The sequence below is a fragment of the Equus caballus genome, chromosome 28 (assembly GCF_041296265.1).
Source record: "Equus caballus isolate H_3958 breed thoroughbred chromosome 28, TB-T2T, whole genome shotgun sequence".
Lineage (NCBI taxonomy): Eukaryota > Metazoa > Chordata > Mammalia > Perissodactyla > Equidae > Equus > Equus caballus.
Genome location: NC_091711.1, coordinates 29,244,903 through 29,262,414, shown reverse-complemented (window position 1 = coordinate 29,262,414; position 17,512 = coordinate 29,244,903). Strand labels below are relative to the sequence as shown.

Genomic DNA, 17,512 nt, shown 5'->3' with positions numbered 1-17,512 from the left:
TTGTGTGTGTGTGTGTGTGATATGTTGTTTTATGTCTACCAATTACTAACTTGTGGACTAGCATATTGATTGGTGAATTCAGAGATGCCGAACAATGTTTGAACTCATAACTCTGCAAATCAGAAATAGGTGTTGAGTATAAGTAATTACGAAAGGACTTCTGGTTGCTTGTGAAAGAGTTCTCTTAAAAGGTATATGCAGTTTATAACACATTCATCAGAAGCTCTGAGACCTTTTGTGACACCTAATTTTTTCTTTTAAAAAAACAAAACTTCTAGGCTTCTGAGGTTCCAATTATTAGGCAACTTTGCACCCATAAATTGATAGACTTTGTAGCTAGTATTTAAGCAATATTTTGTTAACAGCAAAAAAAAAAATGCCCTTAAGTTTCAAACAAAAATTTTATATAATATGTGGCAAAAGCATCACTGATTTTACAGGGACATATGAACAACTTACTGAATCTGAACAGTTTAGTAAAAGAATATGTATAGGAAAGCAGCCTTTAAAGGACCTTAGTAGTGTTAGGATTAATGGTATTTGAAAATATCTGTAGGCAATGGGACTGAAGAAAATTCATCTCTGTTTCTGGTACTATCATCTGGATAGAGAGACTTTTCAATAAGGAAGAAATGAAGACAATAGTGTGAACATAGAATTACTTCTAGAATAGGAAAAGATGAAATCTTTGCTCTCAGTTAAGCTTTACTCCTGCTGTGAGTATAAAAGAGAAGGAGAGATGAGTAGGATTAAATAATACTTTGGTTCTCATTTACTTTCTGGGAATCCTGAGACATTTCAATCTGATTTATGAAAGCATATGAAATACAATCTAACTTTTTCCAAAGTATAACTCAACAAATTGTAACTCCATGCAACATATTCTCCCTCAATATGTGTAGTCTGTAATCATGAATATGAGGAGCATGATAGCATATCAAAGGAAATACATGTTCAGATAATGGTAATAGAGTAAGACTAATTTGTGGCCATATTTTGCACCAAAATATCAGATAACAAAAGTAAATATGGGTTCCTGGCTAATGCAGATTTAAAACAAAACTCTCTTTATATAGTTGGTGATTTCCATCCAATTTCCTAGAACTTACTGACGTTTTGAATAAAAACCATTAATTCTGTGAAATAGCACTTCTAGTTTACATGACAGATCTTTCCTCAGAACTGTATTGTGCGTGTGCCTATGTGCACACACGTTAGTAGTAACACACATCTTGCTGTGGGCAGGTAAAAGAAGTAATCTAGTAAACTATAGTCACATGTATGAAAAACTAGAGGAATTGAGGAATTGACAGCTTTCCCGGGTAGGAATTTTGCTTACTAGTGAAAGAATCAAGACTTTCCAAAAAGGTCAAAGTTTGACATGAAATCTAAATTTATTTAGATTGAAGTGTAATAGTAATTAAGATAAATTTATTTAGATTGAAGTGTAATAGTAATTAAGATAGATTTATTTAGATTGAAGTGTAATAGTAATTAAGAGGAAAACCAAACTCCATAACAAAACTAACCATGATGTGATGATCTACTATCCGTTTTCTTCCGCCATATTAAGAAATGAAAGATATAAAGTCACTCCTACTTTTGAAATCCTCTTTATAATGATTATGCTTTTCTGAGATCAGTGATTGTGAAATGAACAAGAATTTGTAGGCTATTTAATGCCTAATACTTAATAATCCCGACTGATATTGCATACCATAATGAGAATAAGACCAATGGTTCATATCTTTAGATTATAAGTGCTTGCCTACAATTTAGGAAATTTTATCAAGATTTCTCTACCTTTCTATGCAAACTTTTTTACAAATAATATTTTTCTGTTAGAATAAAATTATAGAATATTAAATACAGTGGGAATTAATTAAATTTAAACTTATTTTAGTTGGACATTTAACTTCTTTGCTAAGTTCTGAATATTTGAAAATTTTTTCTTGCCAGTACTGTGCAAATCTATCATAGATAATAAGTAAATAATATGGAACACATTTTAAAAACATACATGAAATATTGTTTGGTCCATGATACTCTGACTATTCAAAAATTGAGTCCTGACTCTTAATAAAATGAATCCTTCTATAATAAAGACAGATTAGACACATTGTGTCTGCCTTGAAAGAACTTACAGTCTAGTAAAAGAAGAACACACAAACAGGTGATAGTCAATGTAACAGGTGCACAGGATGCTACAGGACCATATTGGAGGGGAACTTAACTCACACTTGCACTTTCATACTTATTCTTCGTTATACTCTTCTCTCCTTCCATCCTCATACTAGGTGTTCCAAGGGAGTCCTCTTTGAGAGGATGATTCTTTACCTGAGACAAATCAAGGCCAGAAGGATATTCCAGGCCAAAAAATAAGTTTGTGTAAAAAATATGGAGGCTGGAGAGGTAAGAGGGATCAGATCATGAAGAGCTTGTAAAAATGTGGGGGAAAAAGAGAAGAGAGGAGGGCCTGGAAGGAAAGGAGAACGTAATAAAAAATAAATTTGAATGTGTCAGTATATATTTATTTACACTCCTGTCATATTGTAGAAAGGACAGAAATCTTATGAGGTCTAGTATACACTCGTGATTGCCCACCTAATATTTATTCCTTGGCATCCCCCACCCTTCTATCCCTTTCCTATTTTGTAGCAGAATCCTGATTTTTTAAGGAGATACCCTCCTCTACTTGGCCATGCATTTCCAGAGGGTGGTCTCTAGCCCACTTTCCAGGGAGCAAGTGCTCATTAGTCTAAGCAAACTCTTCTTAGTGATTGGGTTGGACATCAACATTTGATACATATCTCACTAATAAGATTCTTAAAAAACACACACAGAAGAGATGACCTTCTTCATTTTGATAGTATCGTTTCTGATACAATACTGGAAGATGCTGAGTCATCTTGGGTCTAGCCTGGAGATGACGCATCATATGGGAGAGAGCACAGCCAGGAGAGCCACAGAAAAGAGGAGCCAGAGCTCCTGCATTCGGCACCTGGAGCCACCCTGATCCTAGACTCTCTGTTATGTGGAATCATCAGTGTCCTCATTGCTTAACCTAGTTAAAGGGACGTTTTATGTTAATTACAGCTCAATTACCTGATCAATTAAAAGGAAACATAAAATCCAAAAATGAGAAGGCAAGGTAGAAAAAAAAAAGTAGGGTAGGGACGTAAAATGAAGCCTGGATAAGACCAATGCAGACTGATATCTTAAGTACATATGCTTCCATTCGTGTAAGAAAATGGCTTGTGTTGAGACACATACACACATAGAAATGCATATGATTTTCCAGTCTTTGCATATGAATTCCTGCAAGAACTCACAACAAAATGGAGCAGGGTGTGGTACCTTAGGATGGAATTGGGCTCACTTATCATAATGTACCATATTATGCCGTTTGAATATTTAGCCATGTGAATATTTTGTTTTCACATTAATTAAATCAAAACAAAACCAGAAGATTGTATGTCAACCATACACTCCTATATGATGTTTTAAGCAAAGGTTGAGAAGAAGGTTTATACATTTATTTGTACTTTTGTGAAGTGCCTGTTGGTTTTTGGTCCATTTTTCTATTGGAGTGGCTTTTTTACCACAGGAAATGATTTGTAAGAGCATATCAAATCATTTGATAACATTAATTTATAGCAGCTGAATGGCTTTTCTTTCTCAGTGATTAGTACCTGATTGTTGAAAAAAATTGCAAAGGAGATCATGGAGAACAATTAGATTGAGTTCAATCCAGGATGGATTCACCAGGCAGAAGACTCTGTTATGGAGATTGGCATACAGGAGATCAATTAAGAGTGCTCTTAAAAGCAATGAATGTGGAAGGGAAGCAGGACAGGGCAGAAGGAGAGGTTAGCTTGCGATGAATTCTTAATATAGCCCTCCAAAGACTCCCCAGGGAACTCTGAAACTGGGATAGTCCTTCAAAATCACTTCAAAATCATCCCAAGTTGGTGACCAGGCAGGGCCTTTATACTCCTCTGTTAAGAGACGTTGGAAGGAGGCTGCTCCTGGAAGGGGGTGTGACCTTGGGTCAGGCAGTTCTGTTCAGCCGAGGCAGTTTCCAAAGTGGGCAGATGAGTGAAGACTGTCTGCCAGCAACACTTCAAACAGCTAGGGGAATAAATCTTTCAGATCTAAAGGGGAATTTGGGTGGCACATTAAGGTATCAACTTAATACCTTACTTAATAGCAAATAGGATTAGGGTTTTGCTTGGAGTGTGTGGTAAAATGACAAAAGGAATGAATATAGTTATTGGCAAGAGAATTATTAAATGATGGACCATTATGTCGAAGCCGAATAAGTAAACAAGTGAAGATAGAAAGAGTTGATAGATTGAATGAAATTATGTGGATAAAAGGATTATAGGTCTCAGTGGGGTTGAACAACAGGTGTGGCATGAGTAAGGGAAATAATTGGATATTCTGTCTATAGAATAGGTTCTTAGAGATTATAATGCCCCTATGAAGCAGTTGCTGTTCATAACGAAGTACATGGGTAAGCCTTAGACATGGGAACCTGAATAGAATTAAGGCAAAGATCACATGACTAGAAATCAGAACACTCTGAGGCTTAGGTGACTGCTGAACATCTACAAAGAAACTGAAGGCTCCAAGATGATGGCAGGCTGGGGCTGGAAAGCAAGATCAGGAAACATGTGCAAGGCTTTGAGGAACATAAGAGAGGAAATAGAAGCTCAATAAGTGATATATATGTTAGCACAGACTACAGCAGAATCTGATGATATTAGACTCATTTATATGTGAATGTGAAAATCTTGGAACTGAGGCCTCTAGTATGGAAGGGTAAATGTCATTTTCACCTCCAACTACTATGATTCTTTCATTTGGCGTTTTAGCAAGTTCATTTTCTAACTTCCCTTAATAGGAAGTCAGTGTCTGCTTAGGAGGGGTTCAGGTCTTCAAGATAGTGCTAGAGTGTGTCTTGGTCAGCTTGGAGTAAATACCATTTTGGAATAAGCTGAAAGATATAGGAGATGAATACTAGGAACCACTGAGAGTAAAACCAGAAAAAGGAATTTGTTGTCAAGACCAAAGGGAAAGCCTGAAACCAAAAGTGGGGCTCAAAGCCAAGAAATAAATCCTGGAGAACAGAAATCTAGGTGAGAATTGAAGCATAAATATATAAGCAAAACAAGAGAATCCATGAATTGCCAAGGTGAGGCCAAATATTTTATTTTTTTATTTTTTTTTTTTACTTTCTTCATTAGCCTAAACTTCAGTCCATAAGTCAGCCTTGGGAGGGGGCCCATCACCTCTGGCCTCCCTCTGTCTTTCATTTTCTTTACTAAGCATTGCCCCAGGAAACTATTCCATCTTGCTAGCCAAGGCCAAAGAATTGTCATTCTTGGAACCATCCTAAGAGGAGGATAGTGAAATTCTACTGCCAGTGACTGCCTGAATTCCTCTTCAGTCCTTGAGCTTCTTCAGAGTACAGAATCTATAAGACATACAAGCCTTTCTTCTACTAATATTGCTCACAAATTACAGCATAATTCTGATTATATAGTTGTCCTAATTATCCTAAAAGACCCACTCCCTGCTGTGGTTGAAGAATGGGAAGGAATGAGAATGAGGGGATAGAGAGTACTGTCCTACCACAGTCTATTCATGGGGCTACTTTACATGGTTGAATTGAGACCTTGGCTCTTTGATGTCCTCTCAGCCCTGGAATTGTTGGCTCTTTAGAAGAACTTTTCTGGTGTAGGTAAGACTAAAGATCTTTACAGATTGGAGTTCAAATGCTGAATGAGGGCTTCAAGTTACTGGTCAATCATTCCACCTTTCAGCCCACAAATGTGGCCTCTTCCATGTAGAGAATTTTAAAATAGCTGTATAGCCTGTTCTTTTTATAGATGAAAATAGTATTTGACAATAGCCTCGAGGAAAACAATTTTAGAAATGCAATATTCCTGACTTTTTTTTAATAGAAAAATTCCACCTTTTGCAAAGTCAATTTTGTTTTCTCTTCTTTTCATACACCTTTCCAACTTTCATCTTAATACTTTATCTTGCCAACATCATTTCCATTCACTTTCCACATATATCCTCTGCTTTGGCCAGGCTGAGCTATTTATAGTTCCCCAAAGGCGTAATGTTCTTTCATGCTTCTGCCCCATTGCATATTCTATTTTCTTTGTTTGGAATGCTTCTTCCTCCTTGAGTGTGTGATGACGCTCATTCTTCAAGGCTGTGATTAAATCTTTCTTCTTTACTTTCTCTTTTTACCCATAACCTAACTCCCCACCCTGGTCCCCTTAATCAGTTAGTGGCTTACTCTTCTGTGCTCTCATAGCGCCTGACATATAGCATGAATAACACAGTTTTGTAATTCTATATTTCCCCATCTATATTTTCCATTAAGTAGTCAGCAGCTTCAAAACAAGGCTGGGAATCTATTTAGCATTATAGCCCAAATATCTAACATATTGGCTATGTTATAAATGTTAGCCAAACACCTAACCTATTAGTTACCTACTGCTGCATTGCAAGTTACCCCAAAACTTGTGGCTGAAAACAACAGGTAATTATTTTCTCATAGCTTCTGTGGGTCAGGAATCCAAACGGGCCTTAGGCAGATATTTCTTGCTCAGGATCTCTCTGAGGCTGCAGGTCAAACTGTTGGCTAGAACTGCAGTCATTTTAAGGCTTGTCTGGGCCTCAAAGATCCACTTCCAAGCTGATTCATGTGGTTGTTGACAAGTTTCATTTCTGGCTGGGCTGTTTAACTGAGGGTTTTATGTCCTCACAATGCCATGTGGGCCTCTCCAAAAGGCTGTTCACAGTGTGGTTATGTGCTTTCCTCAGTGCGAAAGATCTGAGAGATGGAGAGCACGAGAACACACCCAGACAGAAGCCACAGTCTGTTTATAGCCTAATCCCAGAAGTGACATCCCATCACTCTTCTGTATTTATTTGTGTAGAAGCCTATCAACAAGTTCAGCTCACACTCCAGGGGTGAAAATTTAACAAAAGCATGAGTACCAGGAGGCAGGGATCTATCAGAACCATCTTAGAAGCCGCCTACCACAGATTTTAGCTGGTAAAGTAGCTGCTTGATCAAGATTATTGAATATGTAAAGCTCTTGTTGGTGATAGTAATTAGTTTCAAGTGTTTCAGTTTTCAATAATTTTAAAAGAATTGCTAATTCTTAAGAAACCATTGCTAGGAGAAAGTAAAATGCATTAACTATTTGGGATATCAAATAATTCTCTAAAGGAATTGTTAAATATCAGCTTCCTCACCTGGTACATAGTGAACACTTTCTCCCTGAAAATATTGAAACAGAAGATATTAGGACTATTTTACTTGTGATTTTTATACTGCCTCTCCCAGAAATGGTGGTCATGGGCCATTACTAAAACCAAGTTGCTTTAGAATCAAAAGATTCAGTTGGTTTTATTCATTCATTTATTTATCCATCCAATGTGCATCTATTGAACACATTGTATACAAGTCACTGCCTTTGTGTTACATATAATGTTATTTTTTGTACAAATGATAAATATATTTTTACTTGCATAATGAAAACCTTAGTTTGCAATTATGTGGTGAGAAGAATGTCCATGTATAATATGAACATGGAAAAGTAAATGTATAATATAGTATAACACCCTAAGAGCAGAAACATTCCCGTGGGAAGTACTTATGACAGAAGTCCACAAACTATGGCCTACCAGCTAAATCTGGTCCACACTTGTTTTTGTAAATAAAGTTTTCGTGGAATACAGCCACACCTTTTGTTCACATATTGTCTATTGTTGCTTTTGTGCTACAACAGCAGAGTCGAGTAGTTATGAAGGTGACCATATAGCCTACGGAGCTTAAGATATGTACTATCTGGCCCTTTGCAGAAAAAGTTTGCTAATCCCTGGCTTAAGGTCAACAATTAAAAATTGAACTTCATGAATTGGTAGATGAATAATTATTAAATACTTACTTGATGATTACTTAGTGTTATATTCAAGACTTTCCACAATAACACCACAAGCCACCTATCTAGTTATACTTATTACTAATATATGCATATATATGATGATAATAGCAATAGCTACTTTTGTTGAGCTCTTACTATGTGCCAAGCAATATGTTCAACGCACACATTCATACACACATACCTCATTTATCCTTACAAGACTGTGAGAAAATCACTGTTTCACAAATGAGGAAACTGAGGTTAAATATGCCAGGATTTCAGTTTAGGTTTGTCTGATTCCAAAGCCCAAATTCATTGTCTATGGCCCTCCATTCCTTAGTATTTCCTCTGTGAATATTCTATTCACAATGAACTCTTCCTTATTCCACAAATGTGCCTAACTCTTCCTCATCTCTACCTTTTGCTCATCATACTTTCAACCCTTGGAATGCTCTTCCCACCCATTTCTTCATGTCTAAATTTTAGTAATCTGTCAGAGAGCTACTTAATCATCATGTCTTCCCCTGACACTTTTCCTGAATCCCCAGCTAGAAGTAATCTCAGTCCTATCTGTCAGCCACATAGCAACTAGCATGGTCTTTGGTGTATTGTAACTGTTAGGTACATGCTAGAGAATGATGTCAAAATTCTACGCTGTAACATTGCACATGAATTATTTTGTATTCATAGAATACTTTTCTTCTAAAAGCTCAAGTAAACTAGAAGTTTTTTCCTAAGCTTGTTATTGTAGAGGAAACTGTCAGTAATAATGCATAATCTAATGCATAGTAAGGGAATCTGACTAAAAGATGTCTTTCATTTCATTCTGAAATTGCAAGTGAATTCAGTAATTTTCTTTAAGCAGTTTTTACACACCTCATTTCCTTTTCATCAGCAATGTTTTGTAGCTGCAGGTGTGAAATGTAGATTGACTATGTAAAACTATCTTGGACAAAGGCTGTCATTTTACAAAGTCCACTGGATAATTGGTATTTTTTTAATAAAATATAATAAAGGATATTTTAGGAATAAATCAGTTTCCTCAGACTCTTATGTATGTTCCAGAATATGCTTCTTATTTGGATTTTCTCCAAAAGGACCATGGAATTATAAAAGCCAGATCACCTTTCTCCATGTAATTAAGGGCACTTGTGATGGTTGTCATTGACACATAGGTTTTGCTTTATTCGCTTTATTTCACTTAGTATTTTTAAAGGATTGCATTGAACTAAGAGCTATGGAGGGGATAAGGGAAATATAAATCTCTGTGAAAATACAACCTAGTCTGGAAGAGATAATGGACAATGCAAGGTAGTATAAAATCAAATTATCTGTGTAATGGTGCAGATCATGGATTCAGAACATGGAGACACTTATGGTCTTTTCTAAATAATTTAGTACTTGATTATCCTCTATCTTGTACTGTGTATAAAATGACTTATGAGAAACATTCAAGAAGCTTTTGCTTTACGGTCTGCATGGACTATCCAGGAGTTTTTCTGCCTTTGATACAAAGGCAGTCAACAGGGCCAGCCTTTGCAGTGAATCATTCCTCAAGAGATCATCTCTTATTCCTGGAATTAAATTCTGTCTCTACCAATTTGTGTTACCAGCTAAAATATACTGGTCTCAAACCCTACCCAAGTACCCACAGTCATTACTCTAGATGTGTTATCTACAAAGCATTACTATTTATCTTTTTGCTTTTCTCTTCCATATTTTATTTTAGTTCTGATGATATTTGTTTTGATAGGGAAAAAACCCTTCAAATTTATTAAACCTATACTATGTATATGATAATGCACTAGTCATTTTTCATATGTATTCTCGCAATTTATCTGCATATATAAACCCTACAGGATAGTAATTTGTCATCCTTACTTCTAAAGGTAAGGAATCTGAAATCCAGAGAGGTTAAATAGTCTAACATTGAACAGGCAAGTTTTCCACAGTCTTCACCATCTGGTATTAGAATGCAAGTTTGCATGCTGTTTTGAATTAACAGTTACTAAAATACAAAGAGTTATACTTAATGTTATATGTCTTGTTCTAGCAAAAAGTTCAATAACAAGTAGCACAGAATTGAAGATGAGACAGACAATAGAACAGGATACCATGAGTGAGAACCGGAGACACAGAAATAGATCCATCAAGACTTTAGATACTGGAATTATCAGACACAGATTTAAAAAAACAAAACAACTATACCTGCCGCTTTCCAGTAAATAAAAGTAAGCTTGAAAATGTTTTTAGGGAACTGTAAAATGCCAAATGGTGACATAGTGTATTTGAAAAAGAACCAAATAGAAATTTTAGAGGTGAAAACTATAATTGGAATTAAGAAAATGGTTTGATAGCAGGCTAGAAACAGCTGAAGAAAGAGCCAATAAAATAGAAAATGAGTATAAGAAATGACTCAGAATGTAACACAGAGAGACAACAATGAAAAGTACAAATGAGAGAATAAATGATAAATGACAAGGAGAATAAAGTCTAACGTTATTTCATTGGAATCGAATGAACATTAGCTATTATTATTACTATGTCACTCCCTGCTTAAATATCTTCAATATTTCTCTTGCCTACAGAATTAAGTATAAACTTATATGTTAATAAACTTATCTTATCTCATCTTAACTTATCTCCAACTTCTTCAAAACATGAGATAACAGCTTCATCTGTGCTTTTTGTGCCTTAATGCCCTTATGTTTTATGTTCTGTTCCAGCTTTCTTGCCTGAAAACTGAAGCCTTTGACAATTGTCTTCTTTTCCAGGCACAGTCTGATTGCTCCTCCTTCTGTTTTTTCATCATGCTTCATTTACCTGTTATCAATTCTCAAGTTACATTGTATTATAACTTGTTTGCATGTCTGATGCCACATTTGATTGTATACTTCTCAAGGGCAGAAATTTTTAAAACCTTTAATAGAATTTATTTTTTAGGGCAGTTTTAGATTCACAGCAAAATTGAGCAGAAAGTACAGAGAGCTCCCATACACCCCTTTCCCCTCTACAGGCACAGCCCGCCCCCATCAACATCCCCTACCAGAGTGGTACATTCGTTACAATCAATGAACCAAATTGACACATCATTATCACCCAAAGTCCATTGTTTATATTAGGGCTCACTCTTGGTGCTATACATTCTATGGGTTTGGACAAATGTATAATTACATCTATCCACCAGTATTGTATCACACAGAATAGTTTCACTGCCCTAAAAATCCTCTGTGCTCCACCTTTCATCATTCCCTACCTGCTAATCCCTGGCTAGAGATTCTTTTTAATTTAACCTTAGAAGGTAGACTTGATACCTGACACATAGTTGCCCCCAGATGAATGTTTTGAGATATATGGTTGAATGAATGAAAGAAGGAAGGGACAAATTGGAGAGAATCAGGGCATCTTGTCATTGGCTCATTGACTGATGTTTTGTTTTTGTTTTAATATTTACTCATATTATTCCATCCTACTCAGAAGACCATCCCCACAAACTGCTATTATTCAGAACCCTGCCTATTCTTGAGATGCTGTTTCAAATCTCACCTTATCTATTAAACCAGAGTCAAAGATTGAGTTCTGGACACTTTTAAGATTTATTTTATAAGTGATCCATTTAATTCAACGTCACACTTGTATTTTTTGTTTCATGAGACTATTTCTGGATTCCCTGAATTATATTTTTATGTGGTAGGTAGAGTTTTCATCCTCTTGCTTTTGATGAGCAAAAGGTGCCTTTACAAATACTGCTTTTCACTTGAGATTGTAGACAAGGGCCATGGAAGAGAGAAACTTGCTGGTCTGTAAAGAATTAGCAGTCTCAGTCTTTTTGCATCAGCTCAACTGTCAACTAACTGTATTGGGAACTAATTAAAAACATAACAGGGAAGTAAATTTTATACAGGTTTGATCTTGTAACAGTTTCCATAAAAAGCTGTATAGAGGATTGCCAAATTGTTAAAATAATATAACTTTCTATGTGCTAGCAAGGGTTATTTGTAGAACATTTTCCATCCTTTTCCAAGTACTTTTAAACATACCAAAACTGCATCTTTGGTGTTATTTTGTTTTGATATAAATTTAAGAAGAAAATGTTACACATGTTGCTGATTTTAAAGTCATCCCTTTCTTTATTTCTCTCTCCCAATACTGAACATAATGGAAGATTAATTTAAATTTTTGAAATTTCATTCACTTACTTTTGACCATATAGGGGGATATATGTTTATCTGGGGTTGATAGTTCTATGTTTGTCCACATTATAAAACCATTTTGTACAAATGTCAGTTTTTCATCAAGGTTAATTTACTGGGATGCTTTTCTATAGTTTGAGGGGTTTCTGGGAAAAATGCTTTAAGGAGGCTTGAATTGGGGTCTTATGAATTAGGGAGATATTAAACTTTTACTTTAATAAAGATCAATTTTGAAAGATTGTGGAGAAAACTTAGCTCAATCATATAAATATCATATTTTTTTAGTTAAGGTAAAATTTTGTCATACATATGATAGTGGCAGTCTTAACAGCTATGCTGGATGATCTATCGCTATGAATTGAATAATAATACTCTTCCTTCCTGGACTATTACAAGGGTGATATCTACCACTCTAAAAGAAAACAAAGCATTAAATAAACATTATCTTTAAAATACACTGCTGAGCATATTCCTCATTATGATCTTGTAATTGGTACCAGTTTTAAGTTGAAATCTCAATTCATGTTCACGAAAGTAATTTCAGGTCTGAAAAGGTAAACTGAGTGATTAGGTTCATGGCAGTTCTATTTTTATTCACAGATAATGCTTCTGAGGTAGCAATTACTGCTCCAGGAACTAGTAACCATAGAAACAGCTCAACAGGCCCAACACCTGACTGCTCACCTCCGTCCCCTGACACTGCCCTCAAAAATATTGTAAAAGTTATTCGACCCCAGGTAAGTGCCCAGAATGACATCATCTGCGCTATCATGTATTTTATTTTTGAATCAGGGCATGCACAACTGATATTGCAATGCCTGGGCTATGTTATGATGTGTATATGGATTTTTAGGTTAAAAGAAGGGATTTGGAAGAGGATCTTTCCTTCCCTTGGAGTTGATGATAGACATTAAAATCTGTGTTAGCTTTTGGAAAAATGAATTTGTATGTTACATGAATAAACAAATGAAGCATAGAAAAAGGGCAATTTCACATCATTTTCCTCTCACAGCATTTTAATAATTACATTCCAATTATTGAGCTGTTACATGTTTTCTGCTCCTTTGGGCTTCATTTCTCTGGACATGCTACATTATTTATGATCACTTCTGTATCCTTCAACCGCAGTTGTTTTTATATATTTTCTTTAAATTCTCTATTCCTTATGGTTTCTAACTAATTTTGTCTGTGTTTGATATTGCACCTCTCGTTGCTCCTTATTTTCCTCCAGAGCTCACTTCTCTCAACATAGTCTCTCTTTACCCCTTGTTTTTGTTTTTGTTTTTTTTCTTTCTTTCCATCTCTGTCACTTGTCTGTATGGGTTTCCTTCTCTTCCCTCTTCTCTTTCAGTTGGATTTCCCAGTAGGCGGTTTTCAGGCAAGCTTTAGAAATATCATTGGGACAAGCTGTTCTGTGATATTTCATTGAAAATAGCACTTATAAAGCTGTTTGCATTATATTTTTGTCAACAGATGGACTCAGAACATGGAATTGATGGTGTTCTCAACCTGGCTCATTCTGAATGGGCCTCATAAAATCCAAGAGAAGGGGACTTTGGATCCAATCAATGTCATTCACTATCTACTTAGATATAGAGTATGAACAAATCCTTTGAGACAATTTGTAGGACAAATGTATCTATTTATTTAAGTCTATTTTGGTCTAAATGAGCAATTTTTGGTGTAAATCTCACCTTCTTTACTATAACTTATTTTGGATTATTTTTATTATAATCATCTTCATCAATAAAATGGGATTTCAACTTTACATATCCACTACTGTTTATAGAATACTTTCATATAAATTGTTTCATTTAACCTTCATCGATTTCAAGGGAATGTATATAGTGTTATGCATAAGGATATTGACATTCCAAAGGGGCTAGGTTGTGCAACTGATTCAAACTTCCTTTCTTTTCTTTAGTATAATAGTTGTTTCCTTCAGTCCTGCTCAGAGGTTAGAAAAATCCTCATGAGGTTGTACAACGTCTTTATGAGGATGGAACTTAAAGGTTCATTTAGGCACAGGTAACATTTCACAAAGTGTCCTAACATGGAGAGGTGGAAAATGTCTTTAAAGATCCCTTTTTCCTTTTCAGGGAAATTTGATCTAGTCCATTTGTTTCAGGAAAGAAATCTCACTAAACCCAGATTTAGACACTAAATGTCACATTTATTATCATTGGTTCTCTCATTATTTGAATATGTTGCTGGTGTTTTTGTGCAGCTATTACATTTCCAGCATTTTTAACTATTTAGTTAGGAAGTTATCCTATATATGTTAATATAATCCATTACTAAACATACCTACATAAATTCTACCAACATAAATTCTCTAATGTATATGCATTTGATCATTCAGTGAATGAAAAGCAGATTCCTTTCTACATATCTGTAATCTAATCAACTCTAAGGGACCTTACTTCATAAATCCTTCTTTGAATGTTCTGTTTTATTTTAGTTTGTTTTGTACTTTGAATAAAACTAGAGGTAGTATTAAAACTAGAAATTCCATCTTGATTCCATTCCTTTCTTCTATCTAAGTGTTTATGAAGGTTACTGACCCCACGTTCCTTTTTCAGATGTCATAATGATGATTTAGGAAGGAAAAACTGAAGTTAGAAAGTCAGGAAACTAAGTATGATAGTATTTAAATTAGAACCAGTGCAGCCTGTAAGTATATATATAATAAAACAATAACAGCTGAGGTATGTAACCTCAATTGGGCTACTCTTCCTTTAACCTCAGAACCTTTGGTGCATTATTTATTTCTCCCTATGAGTTCTGATCGCCTGGGCCTCTTCGTTTGTTGTGGAGAGCAGGGAATAGAAAAGTCAAGTGGAAGTAATTATGAGGGAGTATTGGGGTAGGACATGTGATTTCAGAAGAAGGTTTTGGGACTAGAGAGTATGTATGGGGGACAGCTAGAAGGATAAATGGGGGACTCCCTGGTGTGTTCTGACAAATCACAGGTGTGTCAGGGATGGCACATTGTTGAAAGATAACTGTTCCAAAGAAAAGATAATTATTGGTTAGCTTATATAAGAGCCTATATTTTGATCAAAAGTTTAATCCTCTGAAGTGTTTGCTAATTCTGGCTTTCTGTCTGGAAGTGCAAGAAATGTGAAGTTAGACTGAATTGTGGGTATTCAGACATTTTTTTTTCATTTACTAATTAAAAATTAATAATATGGTTGAAATGATAATTTCACTCTTAAAACTGGTGATGAGCCTTGAAAATAAAAGTGTAAATGCAACCCTTATTTACGAATTTACATTTTTGCCTGGTTATTATTAGGTGTTTTCAGTCTTGTGAAAAGAATGATATAGAATAAGAGAGAGATAAAAACAGAACTTTCATCTCATTCACTGCAGATAGTTAGCGTTTAGGTAGAGAAAGTTAGGTTACTTCTCCTTTGCCTCATGTATGCCTTTATCTGGTCTACTTTTCATAACTCTACTTATAAATGGGGAATATGTGTTGTAACCAAGGAGTCCTCGCTTTCAGTATGAAGTAGGGCTGATTATACATCTCATGTGTTTCTGATTAGTGTGTTAATTACTTGGAAGCTACAGACTTGCAGTGCTTTGTTGGGTTTGATTTTGTTCAGCATATTTATTAACTCACTAAGTCACAGCTGTTAGTTCTGCATCCCGTATTTGATCTTTTTACCTTTGCTTCTTTGGGCTCTTTCATGTCTTAAAATTCTCCAGATTGTGAAGCATTCTATTTGCAATTCACAGAGACTGAAATATTTATATGCTACTGGTTTCTCTTTGTTTCTCTCCAGTACATTAACACACAAGTCTGAGTTTCTCTATTTAGATGAATTCACAAGGCTAGGTTCATTTACTTATATTTGAAAATAAAATTATTTTTAAACTTGAAAAAGTACTTGAAAATACTTGAAAAAATAATACATTTGAAAAAAATTTTAGGTAAGTCTATTGACATACCAGTTTTCCTCTTTCTACTAAATAATTATGTGCTTCTTGTAATGGCTTTTGTTTTTTTAACGTTTTCCTGGTGAAGTACCTTTTTTTCCCCTTAATTGAAGAATAAAATACAATTTGATGAATTTTGACCTTTGTGTATGTAGGTGTAACCACCACTCAAAGCAAGATATAGAACGTTGGCACCACCCCAGAAAGTTGCCTCATGCCCCTTTCTAATTAATTTCCCGCATTTCTCCCTCAGAGGCAACTTCTTTCTGATTTTCATCACCATAGATTAGGATCGCCTATTCTTGGACTTTATATAAATGGAATCCTACAGTGTGTGTGTGTGTTTTGTGTATGTCAGTGTCTGGCTTCTTTCACTCAAATGTAATGTTTTTGGGATTCACTCATGTTCCTTTCTTTGCTGAGTAGTATTCTATTAGACTAATATAGTATCACTTGGTTTTCTACTCTCCTGTTGATTGATACTTGTGTTGTTTCCTGTTGTATGCTATTATGAATTAATATGCTGTGAATATTCATGTTCAAGTCTTTTTATAAATATGTGTTTTAATATAGATAGCAAAGAGTGGAATTAAGGTAGATAAGTAGCTAACTTTATGAGAAACTTCTCAAGAATTTTCCAAAGTACTTATTTCATTTTATAATCCCCAAAAGAAATGGGTAAGAATTTCAGTTTCTCCATATTCTTGCAAACATGTGGTGTATTAGACTTTTTAATTTTTGTATTTTAGCCATTCTTATGGGTGTGAAAAGATTCTCATTATGGTTTTAATTTGCATTTTCCTGGTGACTAATGATGTTGAGCACCTTTTCCTGTGGTTATTTCCACATTCTTATATCTTCTTTTGAGAAGTGACTATTCTATTCGAATCTTTTTAATGGAGTTCAACTTTTTAATTGTTGATTTGTAGTAATTCTTTATCAGTTCTCCTGTAATTCCAAAAAATATGGGTCCTCTGTCAGGCTTATGCACTGCAAATATTTTTCCCCAGTCTATGACTTGTTTAAATATTTTTTAATGGCAACTTTCAATAAACAGAATATTTTGATTTTGGTGAGATCCAATTTAACAATTTTTCTTCCATGGTTAGTGGTTTTTGTGTCTTGTCAGGGTGGTGAATATATGCTCCCATATTTTTTTTATAGAAGCTTTCTGGTTCTGGCTTTTACATTTAGTTCTATGATCCATCTCAAATTGTTTTTGTATGGTGTGAAGTAAGAGTTAAGATTCACTTTTTTCCTACATGGAAAAAGACTTTCCTCAATGAGGTGACAATGTTTTAGTGTTGTTTATTACTTTCACTTTCGAATTGTTTGTTGTTGGTATATAGAAATACAATTGTGTTTTATATTATCCTTGTATCCTGCCAGCTGGATAATTTCATCTAAAAGTTATAGTAC

The 17,512-nt window shown here is 35.0% G+C and overlaps 1 protein-coding gene across 41 annotated transcripts in view; it reads left to right on the top strand.

Annotated features, from left to right (window-relative positions):
* Positions 1–17,512, top strand: part of ANKS1B (ankyrin repeat and sterile alpha motif domain containing 1B) — a 1,028,420-nt gene that overhangs the window by 400,332 nt on the left and 610,576 nt on the right. For all 41 annotated transcript variants that reach the window (XR_011433608.1, XR_011433612.1, XR_011433607.1 and 38 more), the window contains one exon: positions 12,749–12,885. Coding sequence is in view for 30 of the 41 variants with exons in the window: in XM_070254099.1 (XP_070110200.1) it covers positions 12,749–12,885 (137 nt within the window). In the remaining 11 variants the exon portion in view is untranslated. The remainder of the gene's footprint in view (positions 1–12,748; positions 12,886–17,512) is intronic.